The 25568-nt window shown below is 58.2% G+C and overlaps 1 protein-coding gene across 2 annotated transcripts; it reads left to right on the top strand.

The window, feature by feature from the left end:
• Positions 1-2763: 2763 nt before the first annotated feature.
• On the top strand, positions 2764-24651 carry LOC133347634 (RNA binding protein fox-1 homolog 3-like). Of its 2 annotated transcripts, none has more exons than XM_061560088.1 (12): positions 2764-2867; positions 6887-7111; positions 7246-7386; positions 7524-7577; positions 7800-7892; positions 12994-13054; positions 15718-15771; positions 16039-16216; positions 17215-17254; positions 21619-21674; positions 23334-23412; positions 24277-24651. In XM_061560088.1, the coding sequence occupies exons 1-12, from the start codon at positions 2787-2789 to the stop codon at positions 24319-24321; spliced, it is 1107 nt and encodes a 368-aa protein (XP_061416072.1). In that variant the 5' UTR covers positions 2764-2786; the 3' UTR covers positions 24322-24651. The 2 variants fall into 2 exon arrangements, with proteins under 2 accessions (XP_061416072.1, XP_061416063.1); XM_061560079.1 differs by having other exon boundaries at positions 7243-7386.
• The last annotated feature ends 917 nt before the right edge of the window (positions 24652-25568 follow it).

The following is a 25568-nucleotide window of genomic DNA, read 5'->3' as shown; positions in this document are numbered from 1 at the left end:
GTCTCGAGACGCGGGGCGGAGGGAGGGAGCGGAGGGAGGGGGGTGATTTGGGAGGGGGCTGATGGGGAGGGGCTGATGGGGGAGGGAGCTGATGGGGGGGGAGGGGCTGATGGGGGAGGGGCTGTGGGGGAGGGAGCTGATGGGGGAGGGGCTGTAGGGGAGGGGCTGATGGGGGAGGGAGCTGATGGGGGAGGCACTGATGGGGGAGGGGCTGTGGGAGAGGGGGATGATGGGGGAGGGGCTGTGGGGGAGGGAGCTGATGGGGGAGGGGGCTGTAGGGGAGGGGCTGTGGGGGAGGGGGATGATGGGGGAGGGGCATGATGGGGAGGGGCTGTGGGGAGGGGCTGTGGGGGAGGGAGCTGATGGGGAGGGGGCTGATGGGGAGGGGAGCTGATGGGGGAGGGGCTGTGGGGGAGGGGCTGTAGGGGAGGGGCTGAAGGGGGAGGGGGTCGCCTTGGCCCGGGGGCGGGGCCATCTGTTGTCGAGGGAAGGGGCGGGGCGGTGATGTAGGGGTCACGTGGTGTTGTGGTTCAGTGATGGTGGTGATGTCATGGTAATATTTTCAGAATCAATAACCTTTATTTATACTGGAGAAATCCGGTGAGCTATGAAGCTCTTCTTCACAAATGTTAAGTTTAGGGATGTACTAGTGATGGTGATGTGGTGTGGATGATGTGGTGGTGGTCATCGTGATGGCGATGTGGTGATGGTGATGGAGTCGCCATAGTGATGTGGTGATGGTGAGGTGGTGATGATAGTGATATTATAGTAACAGTAATCGTGATATGGTGATGTGGTGATAGGAAAGTCATAGTGCTGGTGATGTGGTGATGTGATAGTAAGAGCCATGGTAATGTGGTGATGTGGTGATAGTGATGTTAATGTGCTGATGTGATAGTAAGAGCCATGGTGATGTGGTGATAGGAAAGTCACAGTGCTGGTGATGTGGTGATATTGATGGCGATGTTGATGTGGTGATGTGGTAATAGTGATGTGGTGATAGTAACAGTGATGGCGATGTTGATGTGGTGATGTGGTGATAGTGATGGTGATGTGGTGATGTGATGATGTGGTGATGGTGATGTGGTGATGTTGATGGTGATGTGGTGATAGTGATGGCGATGTGATGATGTGGTGACAGTGATGGTGATGTGGTGATGTTGATGTGGTGATGTGGTAATAGTGATGGTGATGTGGTGATAGTGATGGCGATGTGATGATGTGGTGACAGTGATGGTGATGTGGTGATGTTGATGGTGATGTGGTGATGTGGTAATAGTGCTGGTGATGTGGTGATAGTGATGGCGATGTAATGATGTGGTGATGTGATGATAGTGATGTGGTGATAGTAACAGTGATGGCGGTGGTGATGTGGCGATAGTGATGGCGAGTTGATGATGTGGTGATGTTGATGGTGATGTGGTGATAGTGATGGTGATGTGGTGATGTTGATGTGGTGATGGTGATGTGGTGATGTTGATGTGGTGATGTTGATGGTGATGTGGTGATGTGATGATGTGGTGATGTTGATGTGGTGATGTTGATGGTGATGTGGTGATGTGATTATGTGGTGATGGTGATGTGGTGATGGTGATGTTGATGGTGATGTGGTGATGTGATGATGTGGTGATGGTGATGTGGTGATGTGATGTTGATGGTGATGTGGTGATGGTGATGTGGTGATGTGATGATGTGGTGATGTGGTGATGTTGATGGTGATGTGGTGACAGTGATGGCGATGTGATGATGTGGTGATGGGACGGTGTCAGTGGCGATGAGGTTGGGGGGGGTGCAATTTGAGACGATTCCTCGCCGTGGGAGGGAACAGCTGGGGCGGGGGTCGAGGGGGAGGGGCGGGGCTCGCGGGGGAGGGGCGGGGCTCGGGGGGAGGGGCGGGGCTCACGGGGGAGGGGCGGGGCTCACGGGGGAGGGGCGGGGCTCGGGGGGAGGGGAGGGGCGGGGCTCGCAGGGGAGGGGCGGGGCTCGCGGGGGAGGGGCGGGGCTCACGGGGGAGGGGCGGGGCTCGCGGGGGAGGGGCGGGGCTCGCGGGGGAGGGGTCGAGGACTCCCTGTCAGCTTCCACTGACAAAGGGGAGCAGGTGTCACGGGGAGGGTGGACCCCCCCCGCTCCCCCCCCCGCTCCCCCGTTGCCGCACGCGGGAGACACTTGATCCCCTCGCTCTACCCCTCCCCCCCCCGCGGGAGGAGGCATGGGGGTGGTGGTGGGGGGGGTGGGGGGTGGTGGGGGGGGGCACCTAAAATATATCGGCACGAGCCGTGCCGCCCTCCTCAGTCGCGCTCGCGGCGTCAGCGAGGACTGACCGCGCTCCTTTACCCCGCCGTTACCTCTCAGTTACCCCTCCGGTAACCTCCGCCGTTATCCCGCGTTACCCCCCGCCGTTACCCCCGTCGTTACCCCTCCGTTACCCCTCCGTTACCCCCGCCGTTGCCCCGCCGTTACCCCGCGTTACCCCCGCCGTTACCCCCCGTCGTTACCCCTCCGTTACTCCGCCGTTACCCCTCCGGTAACCCCCGCCGTTATCCCGCGTTACGCGAGTCTCGCTTAGCTGGATGCGAGGTGGGTGGTGGGTGGGGGGCGACGTGGGGGTAGGGGGGGGGTGAAGCGGCTCTCCTTGAGCCACCTCCGTGGGGGGCCTCACGTGGATTAAATTAATTACCGCCCCCCCCCCACGACACCCCCCCCTCCCTACCCCCCCCACCCCCCCTCCCCTCAGTGGTCGTCGCCCCCCCCCTCTCCCCAACCCCGTCTCCCCTACCCCCCCCGCGATGATGCTGTCTGCACGGGGGGTCTTGGGCCCCCCACTCGGCCTCTCCGCGCTGCCAATCAAGCTGCTCGCGCTCCCCCAGGTGAGCCCCTCCCCTCCCCCAGGTGAGCCCCTCCCCTCCCTCACCTGCCCACGTGGGAGGGAAGGGAGATCGGGGTCCGTGGGGTGCGCAAATTAGCGGCCTCCTCGGGGTTCGTTCGTCGGTGTGTGTGCCCGTGTGTGTGTCCGTGTGTGTGTCCGTGTGTGTGTGTACGTCTGTGTGTGTCCGTGTGTGTGTGCCCGTGTGTGTGTGTCCGTCTGTGTGTGTCCGTGTGTGTGTCCGTGTGTGTGTCCGTGTGTGTGTGTACGTCTGTGTGTGTCCGTGTGTGTGTGCCCGTGTGTGTGTGTCCGTGTGTGTGGGGAGCGGTAATGTAGCGGTTAGTACGCTGCGCTACGAACCCGGCGACCCGGGTTCGATTCCCGCTCACGGCCAACACCAGTGGCGATTATCTTAACCGGTCCTGGGCTTCCCCTAGGTCGACTCAGCCTCAAATGAGTACCTGGTACGATGTGTAGACATCACCACTAGGGAGACAAAGGCGGTCGGCCGTGGTGCTGGCCACCCACCCCCTCGTGTACCGTTCCGGCCTTCATAGGTGCTCGCTAACAGCACTTGCCCCTACAGTATGTTAAGGCTATACGGGGGATGTTTGTCTTTGTGTCCGTGTCCTAATATATTTGTGCCTATATCTCTATATACATTTGTCTTTGTGGGTCTTAATGTCTGTGTGTGTGTCTGTCTGTGTGTGTTTATGTGCACATCCATGTATGTCTCCTTTGGGGGGAGCGGGTGGTGCAGCGGTTAGCGCGCTGCGCTACGAACCTGGCGGTCCCGAGTTTGTTTCCCGCTGACGGCTAACACCAGTGACGATTATTGGAACTGGTGCCGGGCCTCCCCTAGGTCGACTCACCCCCAGCCTCAAATGAGTATCTGGTGCGGTGTGTAAACATCGCCACTAGGAAGACAAAGGCGGCCGGGCGTGGTGTTGGCCATCCACCCCCTCGTGTGCCGTGCCGGTCTTTTTGATGCTCGCTAACAGCACTTTCCCAACAGTCTGTTCAGGCTATACGGGGGATTTTTGTCTTTGTACGTCACCTTCGCTACATACGATGTCCCGAGTCTTCTCGGCCACAGTTATATGCCCCCCCTTCTCTACGCTGGCGAAACGCGGACCACTCTGAAATAAGAACGTCTGCGTGGGTCATACGATCCATCCCGAGTTCAATCAGGCTGGAGTGTACGAGGAGCTCTCAGATCCTTGAGAGAGATCCGGCACGCCGTCTCATCGGTGAGCTCCTCCGCTAGGCGAGGCTTTGTTTGGCTGAGTCACGGAGCCGGCGTGCACAGCCACCGCATGCCCAAGCAGCCTTTGCTTGGCCGGACAGAAGGGGCTAAAAACAGGCGCGGCACGGGCTAGAGAACAGATGGAGTGATGCGGTACAGGAGGATGTGGACCCGAGTGGACGACTTGCCGACGACTTGAACTAGCGGTGTCAACCTCCGTAGAGGAGGCTCGTGAAGGACGCTGCTGCTACTGAGCAGTTGGAGGCAGTCGCCCTCCAGCAACAGCGGAGGGTGGAGGAGCGGCGCTCACAACAACGAGCGGAGCGCATGGGCGGGTAAAGCAGAGCGAGGTGGCACAGTGGGGAGCACTGTGCTACCTTGGCCTCAATGTGCACCTAGCTTGGCACAAGAGCTGTGGTGACGTCACCGTCACTTCGTGGTATATGCAAATGTGCCAATAACACGTTCCTTCCAAGTGGGCAGGTAGGAACTTGGTTGGACAGCGCATTCGTGCACGACAGACAGGCAAATAATCCCTGGTGGGCAATGTGGAACCTGTTGTTCCTACCTGTAAAAGGAAAACTATAACAGGCGACGGTTCGGGCAACTGCCCTTCTTCATGGCGCTAAACTGTAACATGTCATACTCGTATCATCCAAACTCCACGAGAAGGGGGTGAGGAGGGATGGATGATGGGGTGAAACCGGTTTGTTGTCCATCCGGTTACCGGTGATGAAACAAACCGATTTCTAACCGCGTTGGGGTTCTCATCATCGTCACTGTTCCGCGTCTTCACCCGGGACAGCCTCGCTGAGTCTCAAGACTCATTATTCAGGAGGGTCTTGGGAGGCGGCGGGGGGGGTGTGACAATTTCCCCGTCGAATTATTTGCCAAATCATTTGTAAATGCACTGCCGGAGAAAATAGTTGGCAAGTAACTCGTGTAATGTTTGACGCGTGCTAAATTGGCACCGTACAACGTCACGTGGGTGATGCACACGGCGCCTGGTTTCGTTGAAATTCCACCGCGCGGTTAACCAGGGCGGCCTGCCGCGTTAGAGCCGCGGACCTCCACACAAGACGGGGCTCACTCACTCACTGCCCGCTGGGGCATGTCATACACGTGTGTGTTCACGTGTGTGTGTGTGTGCTCACGTATGTGTGTATGTTCACGTGTGTGTGCTCACGCGTGTCTTCACGTGTGTGTGTTCACGTGTGTGTGTTCACGTGTGTGTGTACACGTGTGTGTATGTTCACGTGTGTGTGCTCACGTGTGTGTGTTCACGTGTGTGTGTACACGTGTGTGTATGTTCACGTGTGTGTGCTCACGCGTGTCTTCACGTGTGTGTGTTCACGTGTGTGTGTACACGCGTGTGTTCACGTGTGTGTACACGCGTGTGTTCACGTGTGTGTGTTCACGTGTGTGTGTTCACGTGTGTGTGTGTGTGTACACGCGTGTCTTCACGTGTGTAAGTTCACGTGTGTGTTCACGTGTGTGTGTTCACGTGTGTGTGTGTACACGCGTGTCTTCACGTGTGTATGTTCACGTGTGTGTTCACGTGTGTGTGTTCACGTGTGTGTGTGTGTACACGCGTGTCTTTACGTGTGTGTACACGCGTGTCTTCACGTGTGTATGTTCACGTGTGTGTGTGTGTTCACGTGTGTGTGTTCACGTGTGTGTGTACACGTGTGTGTGTGTTCACGTGTGTGTGTGTTCACGTGTGTGTGTGTTCACGTGTGTGTGTGTATGTGTACGTGTGTGTGTACACGTGTGTGTTTCCGGCATGGGGAGCGGTAGTGCTGCGGTGAGCGCGCCGTGCTACGAACCCAGAGACCTGCGTTTGATTCCTGTTCACGACCAACACCAGTGATGATTATCTGAACCGGTCCTGGGCCTCCCCTAGGTCGACTCAGCCTCAAATCAGTACCTGGTGCGGGGTGTAGTAAACATCCCCTAGGTCGACTCAGCCTCAAATCAGTACCTGGTGCGGGGTGTAGTAAACATCGCCACACGAGGAGACAAAGGCGTCATCGTGCTGTCCATCCACCCGCTCGTGTGCCGTGCCAACATTCATCGGCACTACTCGCGAACGGCACTTGCTCCTACAGTCTTTGTCTTGTTCACGCGTGCGTTCACGCGTGTGTTCAAGTGTGTTCACGCGTGCGTTCACGCGTGCGTTCACACGTGTGTGTGTTCACGTGTGTGTGTTCACGTGCGTGTGTGTTCACGCGTGTGTTCACACGTGTGTGTGTTCACGTGTGTGTTCACGTGCGTGTGTGTTCACGTGCGTGTGTGTTCACACGTGTGTGTGTCCACGTGTGTGTTCACGTGCGTGTGTGTTCACGTGCGTGTGTGTTCACGTGCGTGTGTGTTCACGCGTGTGTTCTTGTGTGTTCACGTGTGTGTGTTCACGTGCGTGTGTGTTCACGTGTGTGTGTGTTCACGCGTGTGTTCTTGTGTGATCACGCGTGTGTGTTCACGCGTGTGTGTTCACGTGTGTGTGTGTTCACGCGTGTGTTCTTGTGTGATCACGCGTGTGTGTTCACGCGTGTGTGTTCTTGTGTGATCACGCCTGTGTGTGTACACGTGTGTGTTCACGTGCGTGTGTGTTCACGCGTGTGTTCTTGTGTGATCACGCGTGTGTGTTCACGCGTGTGTGTTCACGTGTGTGTGTGTTCACGCGTGTGTTCTTGTGTGATCACGCGTGTGTGTTCACGCGTGTGTTCTTGTGTGTTCACGTGCGTGTGTGTTCACGTGTGCGTTCTTGTGTCACGCAGGGTGGGCTGGACCCGCCTGCCGCGGGCCCCGAGCCGATGGCCGCCCCCTTCCTGCCCCCTCCACCGCCCCCCCAGAACGGCTTGGGGGGCGACTTCGCTCAACAGCTGGGGGGGGGCTCTGCGAGCAGCCTCGCCCTCTACACGGCAGCCCCCCTCAATCACGGCAACTCCACGGCAGCCGCGACCTCCGCTCACCACGGACTCTCCGTCCCCGGCACGGCAACGGTGAGTGCAGTGTAACCATAGCGACCCACACGCGGGCGAGTAGCGTGCACATCGCCCCCCCCCCCAACTCACCACCCACCTCCGTCCCATGCCCCCCACTGCTCCCCTTCTGTGCCCCTCCCCACTCCCAGCAGCAAACGGAGGATGAGTCGGCGCTGCCCCCGCCCCCGGCAGACGGTGGGGGCCCCCCCTCCCCCAAGGGGCAGCACAAGAGGCTCCACGTCTCCAACATCCCCTTCCGCTTCCGCGACCCCGACCTCCGGCAGATGTTCGGGGTGAGAAGCGGGGTGAGGGGGCAGGGGAGGCGAGGGGGGTGAGTGGGGTGAGTAGGGTGAAGGGCATGTGTTCAGGGCTCTGACCTCTGCCCTGTGACCCCATGTCCTCCCCCCCCCCCCCCCCCCCCCCCCCACAGCAATTTGGAAAAATCTTGGATGTAGAGATCATCTTCAACGAGCGGGGGTCAAAGGTGAGCGGCATTCATTCCCGCTCACATCCACAGCGGCTTGGCCACCACCATCATCACCATCATCATCACGAGCATCATCATCGTCATCACCTTGACCCAGTGTCTATAGAGATCCTGATCTCAATAACTGCTCTGATCCTGAATCCCTGACCCTGGCGAGTGTGGTGACCTTGACCTCCAACCCCGGTAATTGACCCCCGGCCTCTGACCCTGGCCCCCCAGGGATTCGGCTTCGTGACGTTTGACAGCAGCGGAGAGGCGGAGCAGGCGAGGGAGAAGCTGCACGGCAGCGTGGTGGAGGGGAGGAAGATCGAGGTGAGCCCCCCACCCCCCCCCCCCACAGGCCCCCCACAAGCCCCCCACTTCAGTGTCTCATCTGCAGGGTGGGGCTCGCTGGAGCCAGTGCTGGCGAATGACCAAAGTGTTTTAGGGGGCGAGGGTGTAGACTGAGGCCTTCACCAGGAGACATTTGTTGTTGAGCAGAGGTAACGTGAAGATGAGAGGGGAGAGAGGCAGGAGAGTGCGTGGGGGGGAGTAAAGTGAGATGAGAGGGGAGAGGTAGGAGAGTGCGTGGAGGGGAGTGGAGTGAGATGACAGGGAAGAGGTAGGAGAGTTCGTGGAGGGGAGTAGAGTGAGATGAGAGATGACAGGCAGGAGAGTCGCCATCCTTTGGGGGTGGATATGCAGACACACCTGTGGCTGAGCGCCAGGTGTGATGAGGTGACAGGAGGTGAGAGGAGGTGTTACGAGATGGCTTTAGTTCTGTGTGAGCTCAGAGCGTGCGGGAGATAGCCAAGCGCTGTGGTTGTGGTTGTTGTTTTGGGTGTGAATGTGGCTATGGTTGTGGCTGTGTTGAGCTAAGGCGGCTGTGATTGTTGGTGCGGCTCGCGTGTGCGGCTGTGGTTGTGGCTGTGGTTGTGGCTGTGGTTCCTCCCAGTAAATGCCGAGCGGACACCCCTCGTAACGACACTCTCGCGATCTCGCCTGGACGGCACACGAGGCATGCGCGCCATTGCAGCAGCACTCATTCACCTACCGACGCACGCTGACCACACGCAACGTGGCCGGTGGTGGTGTGGGGGGCAAGGCTGACGACAACTCGCGCGTGCGACGCTGCCCCCGTGGGTGTTGTCGCTGTTGACGAAGCGAGCCGCCTTCTTCATCCTCCTGGCCATGACCCCCCCCCCGCGCCGCCGCCCACTTCAAGACAAACGCGTTACGCCACAACAGTGATCCGTTACCACCGCGCGAGTGCTGATTGTTGCCGGCCGCTTGGCGGTTTTGGGGGGGGGGGGGCGATGGTGATCAGTCCTCACGACAGCTTCCCCCTCCCGCGCCCGCGATGCTCATCATCAGCAGCCCGCGATGCTCATCATCAGCAGCCCGCGATGCTCATCATCAGCAGCCCGCGAGGTTCATCATCAGCAGCCCGCGAGGTTCATCATCAGCAGACCGCGAGGCTCATCATCAGCAGCCCGCGAGGTTCATCATCAGCAGCCCGCGATGCTCATCATCAGCAGCCCGCGAGGTTCATCATCAGCAGCCCGCGATGCTCATCATCAGCAGCCCGCGAGGTTCATCATCAGCATCCCGCGAGGTTCATCATCAGCAGCCCGCGAGGTTCATCATCAGCATCCCGCGAGGTTCATCATCAGCAGCCCGCGAGGTTCATCATCAGCAGCCCGCGAGGTTCATCAGCAGCATCCCGCGAGGTTCATCATCAGCAGCCCGCGAGGTTCATCAGCAGTGCGCGGCCTGGCGCTGCCGCTTGCCGGGGCCGTGAGTCGGAGTCCCGCTGCTTTGCGATGTCCGTGCCTTGGTGTCGCGTCTGTCGACGGAGGGAGAGACAAAGAGGGGCGGGATGATGCGCGTGGTGTGTGGATTTAGTGAGTGTGTGGTGAGTGAGTGGTGAGTGAGTGTGGTGAGTGTGTGGTGAGTGAGTGGTGAGTGAGTGTGGTGAGTGTGTGGTGAGTGAGTGTGGTGAGTGTGGTGAGTGAGTGTGGGAGTGTGTGTGGTGAGTGTGGTGAGTGTGTGTGGTGAGTGTGTGTGGTGAGTGTGTGTGGTGAGTGAGTGTGGTGAGTGTGTGTGGTGAGTGTGTGTGGTGAGTGAGTGTGGTGTGTGAGTGAGTGTGGTGAGTGAGTGTGGTGAGGAGTGTGGTGAGTGAGTGTGGTGAGCAGTGTGGTGAGGAGTGTGGTGAGTGAGGTGAGTGAGTGAGTGTGGTGAGTGAGTGTGGTGAGTGAGTGTGGTGAGTGTGGTGAGTGTGGTGAGTGAGTGTGGTGAGTGTGGTGAGTGTGTGTGGTGAGGAATGTGGTGAGGAGTGTGGTGAGGAGTGTGGTGAGGAGTGTGGTGAGGAGCGCTGTACCTGCTCACTGTAGCTAATTGTGCAGCACGCGGCCTCTGCAATATTCATAGTGCGGCTTGAGCCTCCACCTGCTGCCCTGGGGAGGGGGCGGGTGGGAGTTGCGGGGGGCCGGAGGGGTGGGGGGGTGCGGGGGGGGGGGTTGCGGGGGGGGGTGTGGGGGGCCGGAGGGGGGGGGTGCAGGGGGGGGTGCGGGGGGGGTTGCGGGGGGGGGTTTGGGGGGCCGGAGGGGGGGGGTGCAGGGGGGGGTGCGGGGGGGGTTGCGGGTGGGAGTTGTGGAGGGCCGAAGGGGTGGGGGGGGGCGGAGGGGGGGGGTTAATTTCCAGGTGCAGTGAGCGTCACGTGATGCCACCTGCAGCTCCCCCCACCCCCGCGCCCCACCTTGACACGCACGCACGGGAGAGGCGAGGCAGGTGAGCTGAGTGGGGTGTGAGCTGAGTGGATTGTGAGCTGAGTGGGGTGTGAGCTGAGTGGGGCGTGAGGATGAGCTGAGTGGGGGGTGAGCTGAGTGGGGGGTGAGCTGAGTGGGGGGTGAGCTGAGTGGGGTGTGAGCTGAGTGGGATGTGAGCTGAGTGGGGTGTGAGCTGAGTGGGGTGTGCGGATGAGCTGAGTGGGGGGTGAGCTGAGTGGGGGGTGAGCTGAGTGGGGGGGTGAGCTGAGTGGGGTGTGAGCTGAGTGGGGTGTGCGGATGAGCTGAGTGGGGGGTGAGCTGAGTGGGGTGAGCTGAGTGGGGTGTGAGCTGAGTGGGGGGTGAGCTGAGTGGGGGGTGAGCTGAGTGGGGTGTGCGGGTGAGCTGAGTGGGGTGTGAGCTGAGTGGGGTGTGAGCTGAGTGGGATGTGAGCTGAGTGGGGTGTGAGCTGAGTGGGGTGTGCGGATGAGCTGAGTGGGGTGTGAGCTGAGTGGGGTGTGCGGATGAGCTGAGTGGGGGGTGAGCTGAGTGGGGTGTGAGCTGAGTGGGGTGTGAGCTGAGTGGGGGGTGAGCTGAGTGGGGTGTGAGCTGAGTGGGGTGTGAGCTGAGTGGGGGGTGAGCTGAGTGGGGTGAGCTGAGTGGGGTGTGCGGGTGACGCTGAGGCCAAGCTGTTGTGCGTGCTGTGCCCTTGCTGTGTTAGACGTGCTGTGGTCGTTGCGCTCTAAGCCGCATTGTGTTTGATTGTGCTATGCCGGGCGTTCTGTGATAGCTGTTCTGTTGTTGGTAGCCATGCTGTGTTGAGTGTGCTATGCTAGACGTGCTGTGTGAGTAGCCGTGCTGTGTGTTGAGTGTGCTATGCCAGGCGTGATGTGTTAGTCATGCTGTGTGAGTAGCCGTGCTGTGTGTTGAGTGTGCTATGCTAGGCGTGCTGTGTGAGTAGCCGTGTTGAATGTGCGATGCCAGGCGTGCCGGGCTGTGATTGGTTCTGACAGGTGGTGCTGAAGCTACTGCTGCTGCTACAGGAGGCGCCATCTCTGGTCCCGTCTATCCCCGAGGGCGCCTGTCCGTCTCCCGGGCCCCCGGGGCCCCCTCTTGGGCCCCCTAGGGAGTAGGGACCCCCCCCCCCCCAGCCCGTGCCATCACATGTTTGTGTAACGTGATTTGCATGTTGATGCCTGGCTTGTTTGTGTTCACAAAGAGGTTGTTGGTGGTGGTGTTACACGGCTCACTGTCTCGAGGATGTTGATGAGGTTGGTGGTGGTGGTGGTATTGGTGGTGGTGACGATGAGAATAATAATTTAACCCCGACCGGCCAAACCGCTTGCCCCCCTAACCCGGACCCCACTCCCATCTCCAAACCTCCGGGTCAACTTCCCTCCATAGTTCATGGCGATGATGATCATGATGAGCATTGCATATAATCGAGTCTTGTTTGGGGTCAGGCCACGTCATGATCCGAATAAATGCGTGTCGTCAAGACCCTCCGCCACCCGACGCAGCTAAAATAAATCCAATGAGTCATGGCGCACAGATGCGTTCATTGCGCACGCGCCTCGCCCAGAGGTGGCCCTCCACTAGTGGGAGAGAGAGAGAGAGCAGTCCTTGGCCTACTCTTCCGCACGGGCTGCGGTGAGTCGGGTGGGGAGGAGGGGGAACGGTTCAGAAGATTGCTCCACACTATGAGACCTCCTTTACCAGTGGCAAAATATAGTGATAGGTTTTTACCCTTTCAACTGGTACAAAAACTGACACCTTTATACAAGGCATCATGTTTGCAATAACCTCAACACAAGCAGTCAAAATGCAAACACAACAAATTGGTTATCGCAAACATGATCTCTTGTATAAAGGTGTCAGGTTTTGTACCAGTTGAAAGGGTAAAAACCTATTACTAAAGATTGCTGCAGTGCCGTGCCGGGAGATCGAGTCGCTCCAGTGCGCTCATGACCTCTGGAGCAGCCGCATTCGTATATTGTGTAGAAAGGGGTCAGCAGAGCACGTTTATTGGCGGAGGCATTTATGCACGTGCGGCGAACCGGTTCGAACCGGTTTTTCGCAACGCACAGCGTTAACAAGAACCCGAGCATGGTCCCGACGGACGATCGCGTGGCCTCGTGCGACGTTGGCGAGCGATGATGACGGTTGTAGCGGGACCGGACCGTACGGCGAAGTTCAAGAGAATGTTGCAGTCAGGGCCACCCCCCCCCCCCCCCCCCCGCGGTCTCCTCTTCAAGGGAGTTCCTGGACTCGAACTGTGGCCGGGCTGGGTGCACTTCGAGGCTATCGCGTGAAGCGTGGAAGGCGAAGTTCTGGCAGGAGGTGGAGGAGGATGATGATGATGAGTAGGAGCAGCAGCCCCCCCTAACCCCGCGGTGCCGCATGCCGAGGCTCCCCCCCCGCCCGCCCCCGCCCCCACCCCCTTGCGCGCATGTGCACGCGCACGCACGCACGTGACCCGTGCACGAATTTGCTCTCCCCTCCTCCGATTGATGTTGGGACCCCCTCCTCGGGAGCTTGAGCCACGGCGGTGGGGGGAGGGGCATGGAGGCAATGCCACACGCACGCACGACCACCCACCCACCCCCTGACGACTCGTCTCACCTGTCCCCCTGTCCCCCCCTCCCTCCTCTCCCCCACCCGCTCCGCAGGTGAACAACGCCACAGCGCGGGTGATGACGAACAAGAAAGCCGTGGCGTCGTTAAGCAACGGTGAGGGAGGGCTCCATGAGCGGCTGCGACCTTTTCTCACCTGGCGAGCGGTCGGCCACCCGACGTATGTCTGAACGGGTTCCGGGCCTCCCCCTAGGTCGACTCGGCCTTAAATGAACATTCGGTGCAGTGTGGAAAAATCAACTTTGGGGAGACAAAGGCGGTCCGGCGTGGTGCTAACCACAGCGCGCCTCTTTTTGTGTGCCGTGCCGGCCTTTATAGGTGCTCACTAACAGCACTTGCCCCGACAGTCCGTTCAGGCTACAGGGGGATCTTTGTCTTTGTATGCCTTGATTAGTGATCTAAGTAAACCCATAGCACGTGTGTCTGTCCCTTGCCCTGCCAGAGAGCCTTCCACGCTTCAAAGTGCACCTCGCAGCCTCGGATGTTGTAGTTGCGTGTGTGTGTTCACATAGAAAGACCCCCCCCCTCATCTCCTCCATTAGGGTGTGGAGTTGTCGGAACCACACCCGGCCGCCTTTGTCTCTCCTGTGTTTATCCTTACCGCACCAGGTACTCAAGGCTGAGCGGATCTAGGGGAGGCCAGAACCAGTTCAGTTATTCGCTCCTGTTATTGGTCGTTATCGGTAATTTAACTCTGGTCACCGGATTCGTAGCGCTACACTACCGCTCCCAAAAGACACACACGGACACACAACACAGACAAAGATCTCCCGTATAGCCTGAACAGACTGTTGGTGCAAGTTCTGTTAGCGAGCACCTATGAAAGCCGGCACGGTACATGAGGGGGTGGGTGGCCAGCACCACGCCCGGCTGCCTTTGTCTCCCCAGTGGCGATGCTTACACACCGCGCAAGGTATTAATTTTAGGCCGAGTGTACTTAGGGGAGGCCCAGAATCGGTTAAGATTATCGTGACTCGTGTTGGCCGTGAGCGGGATTTGAAATCGGGACGCCGGGTTCAAAGTGCAGCGCAGTGCTAACCGCGACACTGCCGCTCCCTTAACAGGCACACAAACACGGACACACACAGACAAGTACAAACACACAACAACAACAACAACCGCCATTCGCCACTAAGTGGAGGTGACGTCACCACGGCGCTTGTGCCAGGCCATGTGCACCTTGAGGCCACGTGAAATGTCGAACGCCCGCTGGCAGGAGGTCACGGGGCAGACCCAGGTGCCACGGGTCGACTGACTGAGACGACTGACCGATTCACCACCTGTGCCCCCTACTGTGCCAACTTGCTGTGCTTTAGCCACGCGGCGCTCCGCAGGAACACACACACAGACAAGCACAAACACACACACACAGGAGCACACACAGACACAGGAACACACACGCACAGACACAGGAACACAGGAGCACACACGCACAGACACAAAACAGTCGCCCCCCCCGCTTCCTCCTTGCTGGCTGCACGGAGAGATGCTGCGGCGCCATCTGTGCTGCACTCTCAATAATGAATACGCGAGTGAGTGAATAATGAATGAGTGAGTATATATGTGAATGAGTGAGTGAGAGAATGATCGCTTCTGGGATGAAGCCACATCATTCGCTATCATCCCATATCTCGAACCATCCCTTTCACCATCATCCCCACATCACCGTGCCTGTCACCACCGCCACCATCACCCATATCAATACCACCATCACCCCCCGATCTCATCATTCCCATCACTCCCACCATCACCCCCATAATAACCTCCTATTACCAACATTTAACATCACCCCGACCACCCACCATCACCCATCACGAATTCCCATCACCCATCACCGATCGCTGATGGTAGCGGCGTCCCGGGATGTCCCGGGACTCCGTCACTTGTCAGGGCACTCAGCGTGCGACCGACGCTATCAGAACCGGGTTCTCTCATTCGAGATTCTGGTGTCTCTTGCAGGTGGGAGTGAGTAAGTGTGTGAGTGTGTGAGTGTGTGAGTGAGTGTGTAAGTATGTGTGTAAGTGTGTGAGTGTGTGAGTGAGTGTGTACGTGTGTCTGTGAGTGTGTGAGTGAGTGTGTGTGTGAGTAAGTGTGTATGTGAGTGAGTGAGTGAGAGTGTGAGTATGTGAGTGAGTGTGTGTTTGTAGGTGAGTGAGTGTGTGTTTGTAGGTGAGTATGTGAGTGAGTGAGTGTGTAAGTGTGTTTGTGAGTGTGTGAGTGTGAGTTTGTGAGTGAGTGTGTAAGTGTGTGTGTGAGTATGTGAGTGTGTGAGTGTGTGTGTGTTTGTAGGTGAGTGAGTGTGTGTTTGTAGGTGAGTGAGTGTGTGTTTGTAGGTGAGTGTGTGTTTGTAGGTGAGTGAGTGATAGTGAGTGTGTGTTTGTAGGTGAGTGAGTGTGTGAGTGAGTGTGTGAGTGAGTGTGTGTTTGTAGGTGAGTGAGTGAGTGTGTGAGTGTGTAAGTGTGTATGCGAGTGTGTGAGTGAGTGTGTGTTTGTAGGTGAGTGAGTGTGTGTGTATGCGAGTGTGTGAGTGAGTGTGTGTTTGTAGGTGAGTGAGTGTGTGTGTATGCGAGTGTGTGAGTGAGTGTGTGTTTGTAGGTGAGTGAGTGAGTGAGTAAGAGTGTCGGTGAACGTGGACCGCCGCTTCAGAACGAAGAGGTACCACAGCCGCAATCTCACGTTTCCATGTCCACCAATGCTGTGGTCACTGCCATCCACCCCGTGCCCCCCTCCCCTGTGCCCCCCCCCCCACACCCGCCCAGGATGGAAAGGGAACCCTGTGGTGAGCGCGGTGTACGCGCCAGAGATCTACGCCGGTGAGTGAACTCGCACTCACACCGCGGGCCGCAGGGCTCCGCTTCAGCCGGACCGGCCACCGACGCTGAATATTTGTCGCGGCGCATCACGTCGACATCAGCACTGGGGAGACAAAGGCGGCCGGGTTCGGCCGTTGGTAAGGCCATCGTAGGCGCCGCTGCTCGCTGACAGCACTTGTCCCGACGGCTTGCGTGGTCTACACGGGAGGTCTTTATTTGTCGTGTGCTCTGCCCCGTACCCCCCACCCCCCCCCCCCCCCCCCACAGTGGCGGGCATCCCCTTCCCCGCGGCCGCCGCCGCCGTCCCGGCCGCCGTCCCGGCCACAGCCGCAGCCGCCGCGGCCGCAGCGGCCGCCGCGTTCCGTGGGAACCACGCGAGGGGCAGGGCCCGGGCCGTGTTCAGCGCCCTCCGCGTGCCGCCCCCCACCATGCCCGCATACGGGGGGTGAGCCGGCGTCTTCTCCGTCTCCGTCATGGGTCATGGGGTCAAGGCCTGTTCATCTCACAGAGGGTTGTGGGGTCACGACCTATGAACCCCTTGAGCGGGGTCGCAGCTTCCTGTCGAGTCTCCGTGTCCGAATCACCGCTCGCGGCCAACACCGGTGGCGATTATCTTAACCGGTGCTGGGCCTCTCCTAGGTCGACTCAGCCTTAAATTAGTACTTGGTACATCGTCACCAGGGAGACAAAGGCGGCCGGTCGTGGTGTTGGCCACTCACCCCCTCTTGTGCCGTGCCAGCCTTCATAGGTGCTCGCTAACAGCACTTGCCCCTACAGTCTGTTAAGGCTATATGGGGGTCTTTGTCTTCGTGTGTGTAAATGTCTGTGTGTGTGTCATCTGTGTGTAAATGTCTGTGTGTGTGTGTAAATGTCTGTGTAAATGTCTGTGTGTGTCTGTGTGTGTGTCTGTCTGTGTGTAAATGTGTGTGTGTGTCTGTGTGTGTGTGTCTGGGTGTAAATGTCTGTGTGTGTCTGTGTGTGTGTCTGGGTGTAAATGTCTGTGTGTGTCTATGTGTGTGTCTGGGTGTAAATGTCTGTGTGTGTAAATGTCTGTGTGTGTGTCTGGGTGTAAATGTCTGTGTGTGTAAATGTCTGTGTGTCTGTGTGTAAATGTTTGTGTGTCTGTGTAAATGTCTGTGTGTGTGTGTGTCTGTTTGTGTGTGTAAATGTCTGTCTGTGTGTAAATGTCTGTCTGTGTGTAAATGTCTGTGTGTTGTGTCTGTGTGTGTAAATGTCTGTGTAAATGTCTGTGTGTGTGTCTGTGTGTGTGTCTGTGTGTAAATGTCTGTGTGTGTGTCTGTGTGTAAATGTCTGTGTGTGTAAATGTCTCTCTGTGTGTGTGTAAATGTCTGTGTGTGTGTCTGTGTGTAAATGTCTGTGTGTGTGTGTAAATGTCTGTGTGTCTGTGTGTAAATGTCTGTGTGTGTGTCTGTCTGTCTGCAGAGTGGTCTACCAGGATGGGTTCTACGCTGCCGACCTCTACGTGAGTCCCCGTGGCACTGCACAGTTCTCTCCGGCTCCGCTGCCCCCTGCCCTCTATCCATGCTGACACTGCCCTCTATCCATGCTGACACTGCCCTCTATCCATGCTGTCCCTGCCCTCTATCCATGCTGCCCCTGCCCTCTATCCATGCTGCCCCCTGCCCTCTATCCATGCTGACACTGCCCTCTATCCATGCTGACACTGCCCTCTATCCATGCTGACACTGCCCTCTATCCATGCTGACACTGCCCTCTATCCATGCTGTCCCTGCCCTCTATCCATGCTGCCCCCTGCCCTCTATCCATGCTGACACTGCCTCTATCCATGCTGACACTGCCCTCTATCCATGCTACCCCTGCCCTCTATCCATGCTGCCCCTGCCCTCTATCCATGCTGCCCCCTGCCCTCTATCCATGCTGCCCTCTGCCCTCTATCCATGCTGACACTGCCCTCTATCCATGCTGCCCCCCTACCCTCTATCCATGCTGCCCCTGCCCTCTATCCATGCTGACACTGCCCTCTATCCATGCTGCCCCCTGTCCTCTATCCATGCTGCCCCCTGTCCTATATCCATGCTGCCCTCTGCCCTCTATCCCTGCTGCGCCCTGCCCTCTATCCATGCTGACACTGCCCTCTATCCATGCTGCCCCCTGCCCTCTATCCATGCTGCCCTCTGCCCTCTATCCATGCTGCCCCCTGCCCTCTATCCATGCTGCCCCTGCCCTCTATCCATGCTGCCCTCTGCCCTCTATCCATGCTGCCCCTGCCCCTCTATCCATGCTGCCCCTGCCCTCTATCCATGCTGCCCTCTGCCCTCTATCCATGTTGACACTGCCCTCTATTTATGCTGCCCCCTGCCCTCTATCTGTGCTGACACTGCCCTCTATCCATGCTGCCCTCTGCCCTCTATCCATGCTGACCCTGCCCTCTATCCATGCTGCCCCTGCCCTCTATCCATGCTGCCCCCTGCCCTCTATCCATGTTAACACTGCCCTCTATTTATGCTGCCCCCTGCCCTCTATCTGTGCTGACACTGCCCTCTATCCATGCTGACACTGTCCTCTATCCATGCTGCCCTGCCCTCTATCCATGCTGCCCCCTGCCCTCTATCCATGCTGACACTGTCCTCTATCCATGCTGCCCCTGCCCTCTATCCATGCTGCCCCTGCCCTCTATCCATGCTGCCCCTGCCCTCTATCCATGCTGCCCCCTGCCCTCTATCCATGCTGCCCCTGCCCTCTATCCATGCTGCCCCTGCCCTCTATCCATGCTGCCCCTGCCCTCTATCCATGCTGCCCCCTACCCTCTATCCATGCTGCCCCTGCCCTCTATCCATGCTGCCCCTACCCTCTATCCATGCTGACCCTGCCCTCTATCCATGCTGACCCTGCCCTCTATCCATGCTGCCCCTACCCTCTATCCATGCTGACCCTGCCCTCTATCCATGCTGCCCCTACCCTCTATCCATGCTGACACTGCCCTCTATCCATGCTGACCCTGCCCTCTATCCATGCTGCCCCCTGCCCTCTATCCATGCTGACAGTGCCCTCTATCCATGCTGCCCCTGCCCTCTATCCATGCTGCCCCTGCCCTCTATCCATGCTGACACTGCCCTCTATCCATGCTGACACTGCCCTCTATCCATGCTGCCCCTGCCCTCTATCCATGCTGCCCCTGCCCTCTATCCATGCTGACACTGCCCTCTATCCATGCTGCCCCCTACCCTCTATCCATGCTGACACTGCCCTCTATCCATGCTTCCCCCTGCCCTCTATCCATGCTGCCCCCTACCCTCTATCCATGCTGACACTGCCCTCTATCCATGCTTCCCCCTGCCCTCTATCCATGCTGACACTGCCCTCTATCCATGCTGCCCCTGCCCTCTATCCATGCTGCCCCTGCCCTCTATCCATGCTGCCCCTGCCCTCTATCTGTGCTGCCCCTGCCCTCTATCCATGCTGCCCCCTACCCTCTATCCATGCTGCCCCTGCCCTCTATCCATGCTGCCCCTGCCCTCTATCCATGCTGCCCCCTGCCCTCTATCCATGCTGACCCTGCCCTCTATCCATGCTGCCCCCTGCCCTCTATCCATGCTGACCCTGCCCTCTATCCATGCTGCCCCCTGCCCTCTATCCATGCTGCCCCTGCCCTCTATCCATGCTTCCCCTGCCCTGTATCCGTGCTGCCCCCTGCCCTCTATCCATGCTGACCCTGCCCTCTATCCATGCTGACCCTGCCCTCTATCCATGCTGCCCCCTGCCCTCTATCCATGCTGCCCCCTGCCCTCTATCCATGCTGCCCCTGCCCTCTATCCATGCTGCCCCCCTGCCCTCTATCCATGCTGACCTGCTCTCTATCCATGCTGCCCCCTGCCCTCTATCCATGCTGACACTGCCCTCTATCCATGCTGCCCCCTGCCCTCTATCCATGCTGCCCCTGCCCTCTATCCATGCTGCCCCTGCCCTCTATCTGTGCTGCCCCTGCCCTCTATCCATGCTGCCCCCTGCCCTCTATCCATGCTGCCCCTGCCCTCTATCCATGCTGCCCCTGCCCTCTATCCATGCTGCCCCCTGCCCTCTATCCATGCTGACCCTGCCCTCTATCCATGCTGCCCCCTGCCCTCTATCCATGCTGACCCTGCCCTCTATCCATGCTGACACTGCCCTCTATCCATGCTGACCCTGCCCTCTATCCATGCTGCCCCCTGCCCCTCTATCCATGCTGACCCTGCCCTCTATCCATGCTGACCCCTGCCCTCTATCCATGCTGACACTGCCCTCTATCCATGTGACACTGCCTCTATCCATGCTGACACTGCCCTCTATCCATGCTGACACTGCCCTCTATCCATGCTGACACTGCCCTCTATCCATGTTTACCCTGCCCTCTATCCATGCTGCCCCCTGCCCTCTATCCATGCTGACCCTGCCCTCTATCCATGCTGACCCTGCCCTCTATTCATGCTGACACTGCCCTCTATCCATGCTGCCCCCTGCCCTCTATCCATGCTGACCCTGCCCTCTATCCATGCTGACCCTGCCCTCTATCCATGCTGACACTGCCCTCTATCCATGTTGACCCTGCCCTCTATCCATGCTGACACTGCCCTCTATCCATGTTGACACTGCCCTCTATCCATGTTGACACTGTCCTCTATCCATGCTGACACTGCCCTCTATCCATGCTGACCCTGCCCTCTATCCATGCTGACACTGCCCTCTATCCATGCTGCCCCTGCCCTCTATCCGTGCTGACACTGCCCTCTATCCATGCTGCCCCCTACCCTCTATCCATGCTGACACTGCCCTCTATCCATGTTGACACTGCCCTCTATCCATGTTGACACTGCCCTCTATCCATGCTGCCCCCTGCCCTCTATCCATGCTGACACTACCCTCTATCCATGCTGACACTGCCCTCTATCCATGCTGCCCCTTCCCTCTATCCATGCTGCCCCTTCCCTCTATCCATGCTGACACTGCCCTCTATCCGTGCTGACACTGCCCTCTATCCATGCTGCCCCTTCCCTCTATCCATGCTGCCCCTGCCCTCTATCCATGCTGCCCCCTGCCCTCTATCGATGCTGACACTGCCCTCTATCCATGCTGCCCCTTCCCTCTATCCGTGCTGCCCCTGCCCTCTATCCATGCTGCCCCTTCCCTCTATCCATGCTGCCCCTGCCCTCTATCCATGCTGCCCCTGCCCTCTATCCATGCTGCCCCTGCCCTCTATCCATGCTGCCCCTTCCCTCTATCCATGCTGCCCCTTCCCTCTATCCATGCTGACACTGCCCTCTATCCGTGCTGCCCCTGCCCTCTATCCATGCTGCCCCCTGCCCTCTATCCATGCTGCCCCTGCCCTCTATCCGTGCTGCCCCTGCCCTCTATCCATGCTGCCCCTTCCCTCTATCCATGCTGACACTGCCCTCTATCCATGCTGCCCCCTGCCCTCTATCCATGCTGCCCCCTGCCCTCTATCCATGCTGCCCCCTGCCCTCTATCCATGCTGCGCCCTGCCCTCTATCCATGCTGCCCCCTGCCCTCTATCCATGCTGACCCTGCCCTCTATCCATGCTGCGCCCTGCCCTCTATCCATGCTGCCCCCTGCCCTCTATCCATGCTGCCCCCTGCCCTCTATCCATGCTGCCCCCCTGCCCTCTATCCATGCTGCCCCCTACCCTCTATCCACGCTGCCCCTGCCCTCTATCCACGCTGCCCCTGCCCTCTATCCACGCTGCCCCTGCCCTCTATCCATGCTGACACTGCCCTCTATCCATGCTGCCCCCTGCCCTCTATCCATGCTGACACTGCCCTCTATCCATGCTGCCCCTGCCCCTCCCCATGTGCCCCCCCCCTCCCACCCAGGGCGGCTATGCCACGTACCGCTACGCTGCCCCTGCCACGACCGCCTACAGCGACAGGTGAGGAGGTGTGGCTCAGGTGCGGTCGCGTTCGCACGCTCCGTGACCCCACGTAACAATGACAATATAATCACTGGAATTATTCATAATGTATTACGATTGCGATGATTGATTACAATGAATAACATTTCATTTAATACTCGTTTGTGATCAAATAATACATTGATCCTGCGTGTGGTGCGTGTTGTGCGTGTGCAGTGCGTGTGGTTGTGTGGTGTGTGTGTTGTGCGTGTGTGGTGTTTGCTGTGTGTGGCGCGTGCGTGTGGTGTGTGTATGTGCTGTGTGTGGTGCTTGTTGTGGTGTGTATGTGTACTGTGTGTGTGTGCTGTGTGTGGTGTGTATGTGTACTGTGTGTGTGTGCTGTGTGTGGTGTGTATGTGTACTGTGTGCTGTGTATGTGTGCTGTGTGTGGTGTGTATGTGTACTGTGTGCTGTGTGTGGTGTGTGTTGTGCTGTGTGTGGTGCTTGTTGTGGTGTATATGTGTACTGTATGTGTGTGGTGTGTATGTGTACTGTGTGTGTGTGCTGTGTGTGGTGTGTATGTGTACTGTGTGTGTGTGCTGTGTGTGGTGTGTATGTGTACTGTGTGCTGTGTGTGGTGTATGTTGTGCTGTGTGTGTGTCCTGTGTGTGGTGTGTATGTGTACTGTGTGTGCTGTGTATGTGTGCTGTGTGTGGTGTGTGTTGTGCTGTGTGTGTGTGCTGTGTGTGGTGTGTGTTGTGCTGTGTGTGTGTGCTGTGTGTGGTGTGTATGTGTACTGTGTGCTGTGTATGTGTGCTGTGTGTGTGTTGTGCTGTGTGTGGTGCTTGTTGTGGTGTGTATGTGTACTGTGTGTGTGTGCTGTGTGTGGTGTGTGTTGTGCTGTGTGTGTGTGCTGTGTGTGGTGTGTATGTGTACTGTGTGTGTGTGCTGTGTGTGGTGTGTGTTGTGCTGTGTGTGGTGTGTGTTGTGCTGTGTGTGGTGCTTGTTGTGGTGTGTATGTGTACTGTGTGTGTGTGCTGTGTGTGGTGTGTGTTGTGCTGTGTGTGTGCTGTGTGTGGTGTGTATGTGTACTGTGTGATGTGTATGTGTGCTGTGTGTGGTGTGTGTTGTGCTGTGTGTGGTGCTTGTTGTGGTGTGTATGTGTACTGTGTGTGTGTGCTGTGTGTGGTGTGTGTTGTGCTGTGTGTGTGTGCTGTGTGTGGTGTGTATGTGTACTGTGTGCTGTGTGTGTGTTGTGCTGTGTGTGGTGTGTGTTGTGCTGTGTGTGGGTGCTGTGTGTGGTGTGTATGTGTACTGTGTGTGCTGTGTATGTGTGCTGTGTGTGGTATGTATGTGTGCTGTGTGTGTGTGCTGTGTGTGGTATGTATGTGTGCTGTGCGTGGTGCTTGTGTGTGTGTATTGTGTGGTGTGTGTTGTACTGTGTGTCAAAGATGCTGCTCCCAATTCCCGCTCGGGACCAATAACACATACAGCAATTGTTCACCTTAAACGAGTACCTGGTGTGGTGTCTAAACATCAGCACTAGGGAGACAAAGGCGGCCGGGCGTGGTGTTGGCCACCCACCCACCCCCTCGTGTGCTGTGCCGGTCTTCATAGATGCTCGCGAACAGCACTTGCCCCTTGAGTCTGTCAAAGCTACACGGGTGATCTTTGTCTTTGTGTTGTGTGTCGCCGTAGCTACGGACGCGTGTTCGCCCCGGCGGAGGCGTTCCATCCGGCGCTGGGCCCCGCCGCCACCTATGGGGTCAGCACCGTGGTGAGTGACCCCCCCCCCCCCCCCCCCACGAGCACGCGCGCGTGACCTCAGTAACGCGCGCGACCCCAGTGACGCGCCACGCACAGCAGGAATCAAGAAAACACAGCTGCCACTCGCCGCTCAGTGATGGCATTGGCACCACGGCGCTCGTGTCATCCTCGGTTGCACTTTGAGGCCACGTGAAGTGTTGAATGTCCATGCTCTTAGTTTTTTCGGTAAAGTCACGTAGGTAAAAAAACTGAAATGAAAATTAATAAAAATAAAATAATAATAATAAAAATCACGACGTTTCACTTCATACAGCAAATCTGGCTGTGACGGTCCCACCTGATGACGGAGACTTGTGTTGCCTCCGAAACGTCGTGATTTTTATTATTTTATTTTTATTAATTTTTATTTCATTTTTTTTACCTACGTGACTTTACCGAATGAATCCTTGCAGTCACGAAAGCTTCAAATCTAGAACGTTAAAGGCCCGTTGGCAGGATGTCACGTGACAGAGCCATGTGCCACGGGTTGACTGACTGAGATGGCTGGCAGGCGCACCGACTGTGCTCCCCACTGTGCCAACTCTATGTGCTTTAGCTGCCCGGCGCTCCGCTCGTTGTTGTGAGCGTCGCTCCTCTGCCCTCCGTCGTTCGTGGACGCAACACAAACCACAAACACACACCGCGCATGCTCCACGTGCGGCAGTCTCGCTGATTCCCAACGGTGACGGCTGCTCCCAGCTGCTCCCAGCTGCACTTTGCATGGACCCTGCGCTCCAATCTGTCCCACAACCGTGACCCCTGACCTCGGACCCCCCCCCCTCCTGTGCGCTCCTCCCCTTCTCCCCCCCCCCCCCCCCGTGTGTCCGCGTCGCAGGCGAGCCTGTACCGTGGAGCCTACAGCCGCTTCACGCCCTACTGACCCCGTGGGGGGGGGGGGGCACTCTCCCTCAACATCACCCCAGCCCCCACCCCCAACTCCCCCTTCTCGGGGGAGCAGCCATAGCAATACACCGCCCCCCCCCCCCAGCACCTCGATGGGTTGGAGGACGTTCCCATGACGGGGCCAAATCCGGGAATAATCTTTCAACGTTGGGACTGAAAGTGAAGGCCACGAGGAGGGGGGAGGCGGTGCCCCCCCTCCACCTCTCCCAGCTCCGTCCTTCACGTGATGAACACGTGACCGGATTTTAATATTTAATTAATTGTGGCGACATCGTCATCCACCACGGCGGGGGTCACGGGGTCAGCACCGTGGTGGGGTGGGCGGGAGGGGGGTCAAGAGAAGCAGCAGCAGCAAGAGGAGCAGCAGCAGCAGCAGCAGCTGCAGCAACAGCAGCGACACCAACACCGCAGCAGCAGCAGCTGCAGCAGCTGCGGTGTTGGTCCTCTTGGCCACCCCTTCACACCGAGGGGGTGGATTTGGGAGCTCCCCTGCACAGCCCCCTCTCTCTCCCTGCGGGTGGCAGCACCATCCACCCGTCAATCACGACCTCGCCCCCCCGCCCCCCGCCCACTCCCCACACTTCTTCTTTGCTGGCGCCGCATGCCGCTAATTAACTCGGGGCCGCGAAGGCATCTGTGCCATTAATTGGCTTCTCAGCCTCCTGATTAAATTAGTGTCCAGCCTTGCCACTGGTGGGTGAGCCGCCGGAGGGGGAGGGGGGAGGGGGGTGGTCGGGGTCTAAACTGCCGGCACTTGGAAGGGTCCTGCTTCCCTTTACACACGGAGTTGATTGAGCACAAGCATCTTGAGTTGCGCCAGGTTATTTATTAGCAGAGATTCGGGGAAAGAGACGATCGCTATGATGATGACGACGACGACGACGACGCGAGGAGGGAACTCCAGAGTGGAGCAGTGGAAGGGTTAGACCCGGGGCGGTGAGTGGGGTGAGTGGGGTGTGAGTGTTTCAGTAAACGCGGGCTGCTGCTGTTGTGCGTTTGAAGACTTACCGAAGCTGCTCTTCCACATCCCCACCACGGAGTCGGGCGCGCTCGGCTGACGCCGGACAAACTTCACCGGATCGCGACGCCGACGCCGACGCTGCTGCTGCTGCTCCTCCGTGCTGACGAAGAGGGAACGAGGAACGTGGGAGAAAGCGGGGAACCCGATGGACAGACGGGAGCAATGAAGGATCTGCAATGTAAAGGAGGAGGATTCTGCGGCAC

The sequence above is a fragment of the Lethenteron reissneri genome, chromosome 3, assembly GCF_015708825.2.
Source record: "Lethenteron reissneri isolate LAM-NWPU_2019-01 chromosome 3, ASM1570882v1, whole genome shotgun sequence".
Lineage (NCBI taxonomy): Eukaryota > Metazoa > Chordata > Hyperoartia > Petromyzontiformes > Petromyzontidae > Lethenteron > Lethenteron reissneri.
The sequence above is the reverse complement of the archived record's forward strand: the minus strand, read 5'-3'. Positions and strand labels throughout refer to the sequence as shown.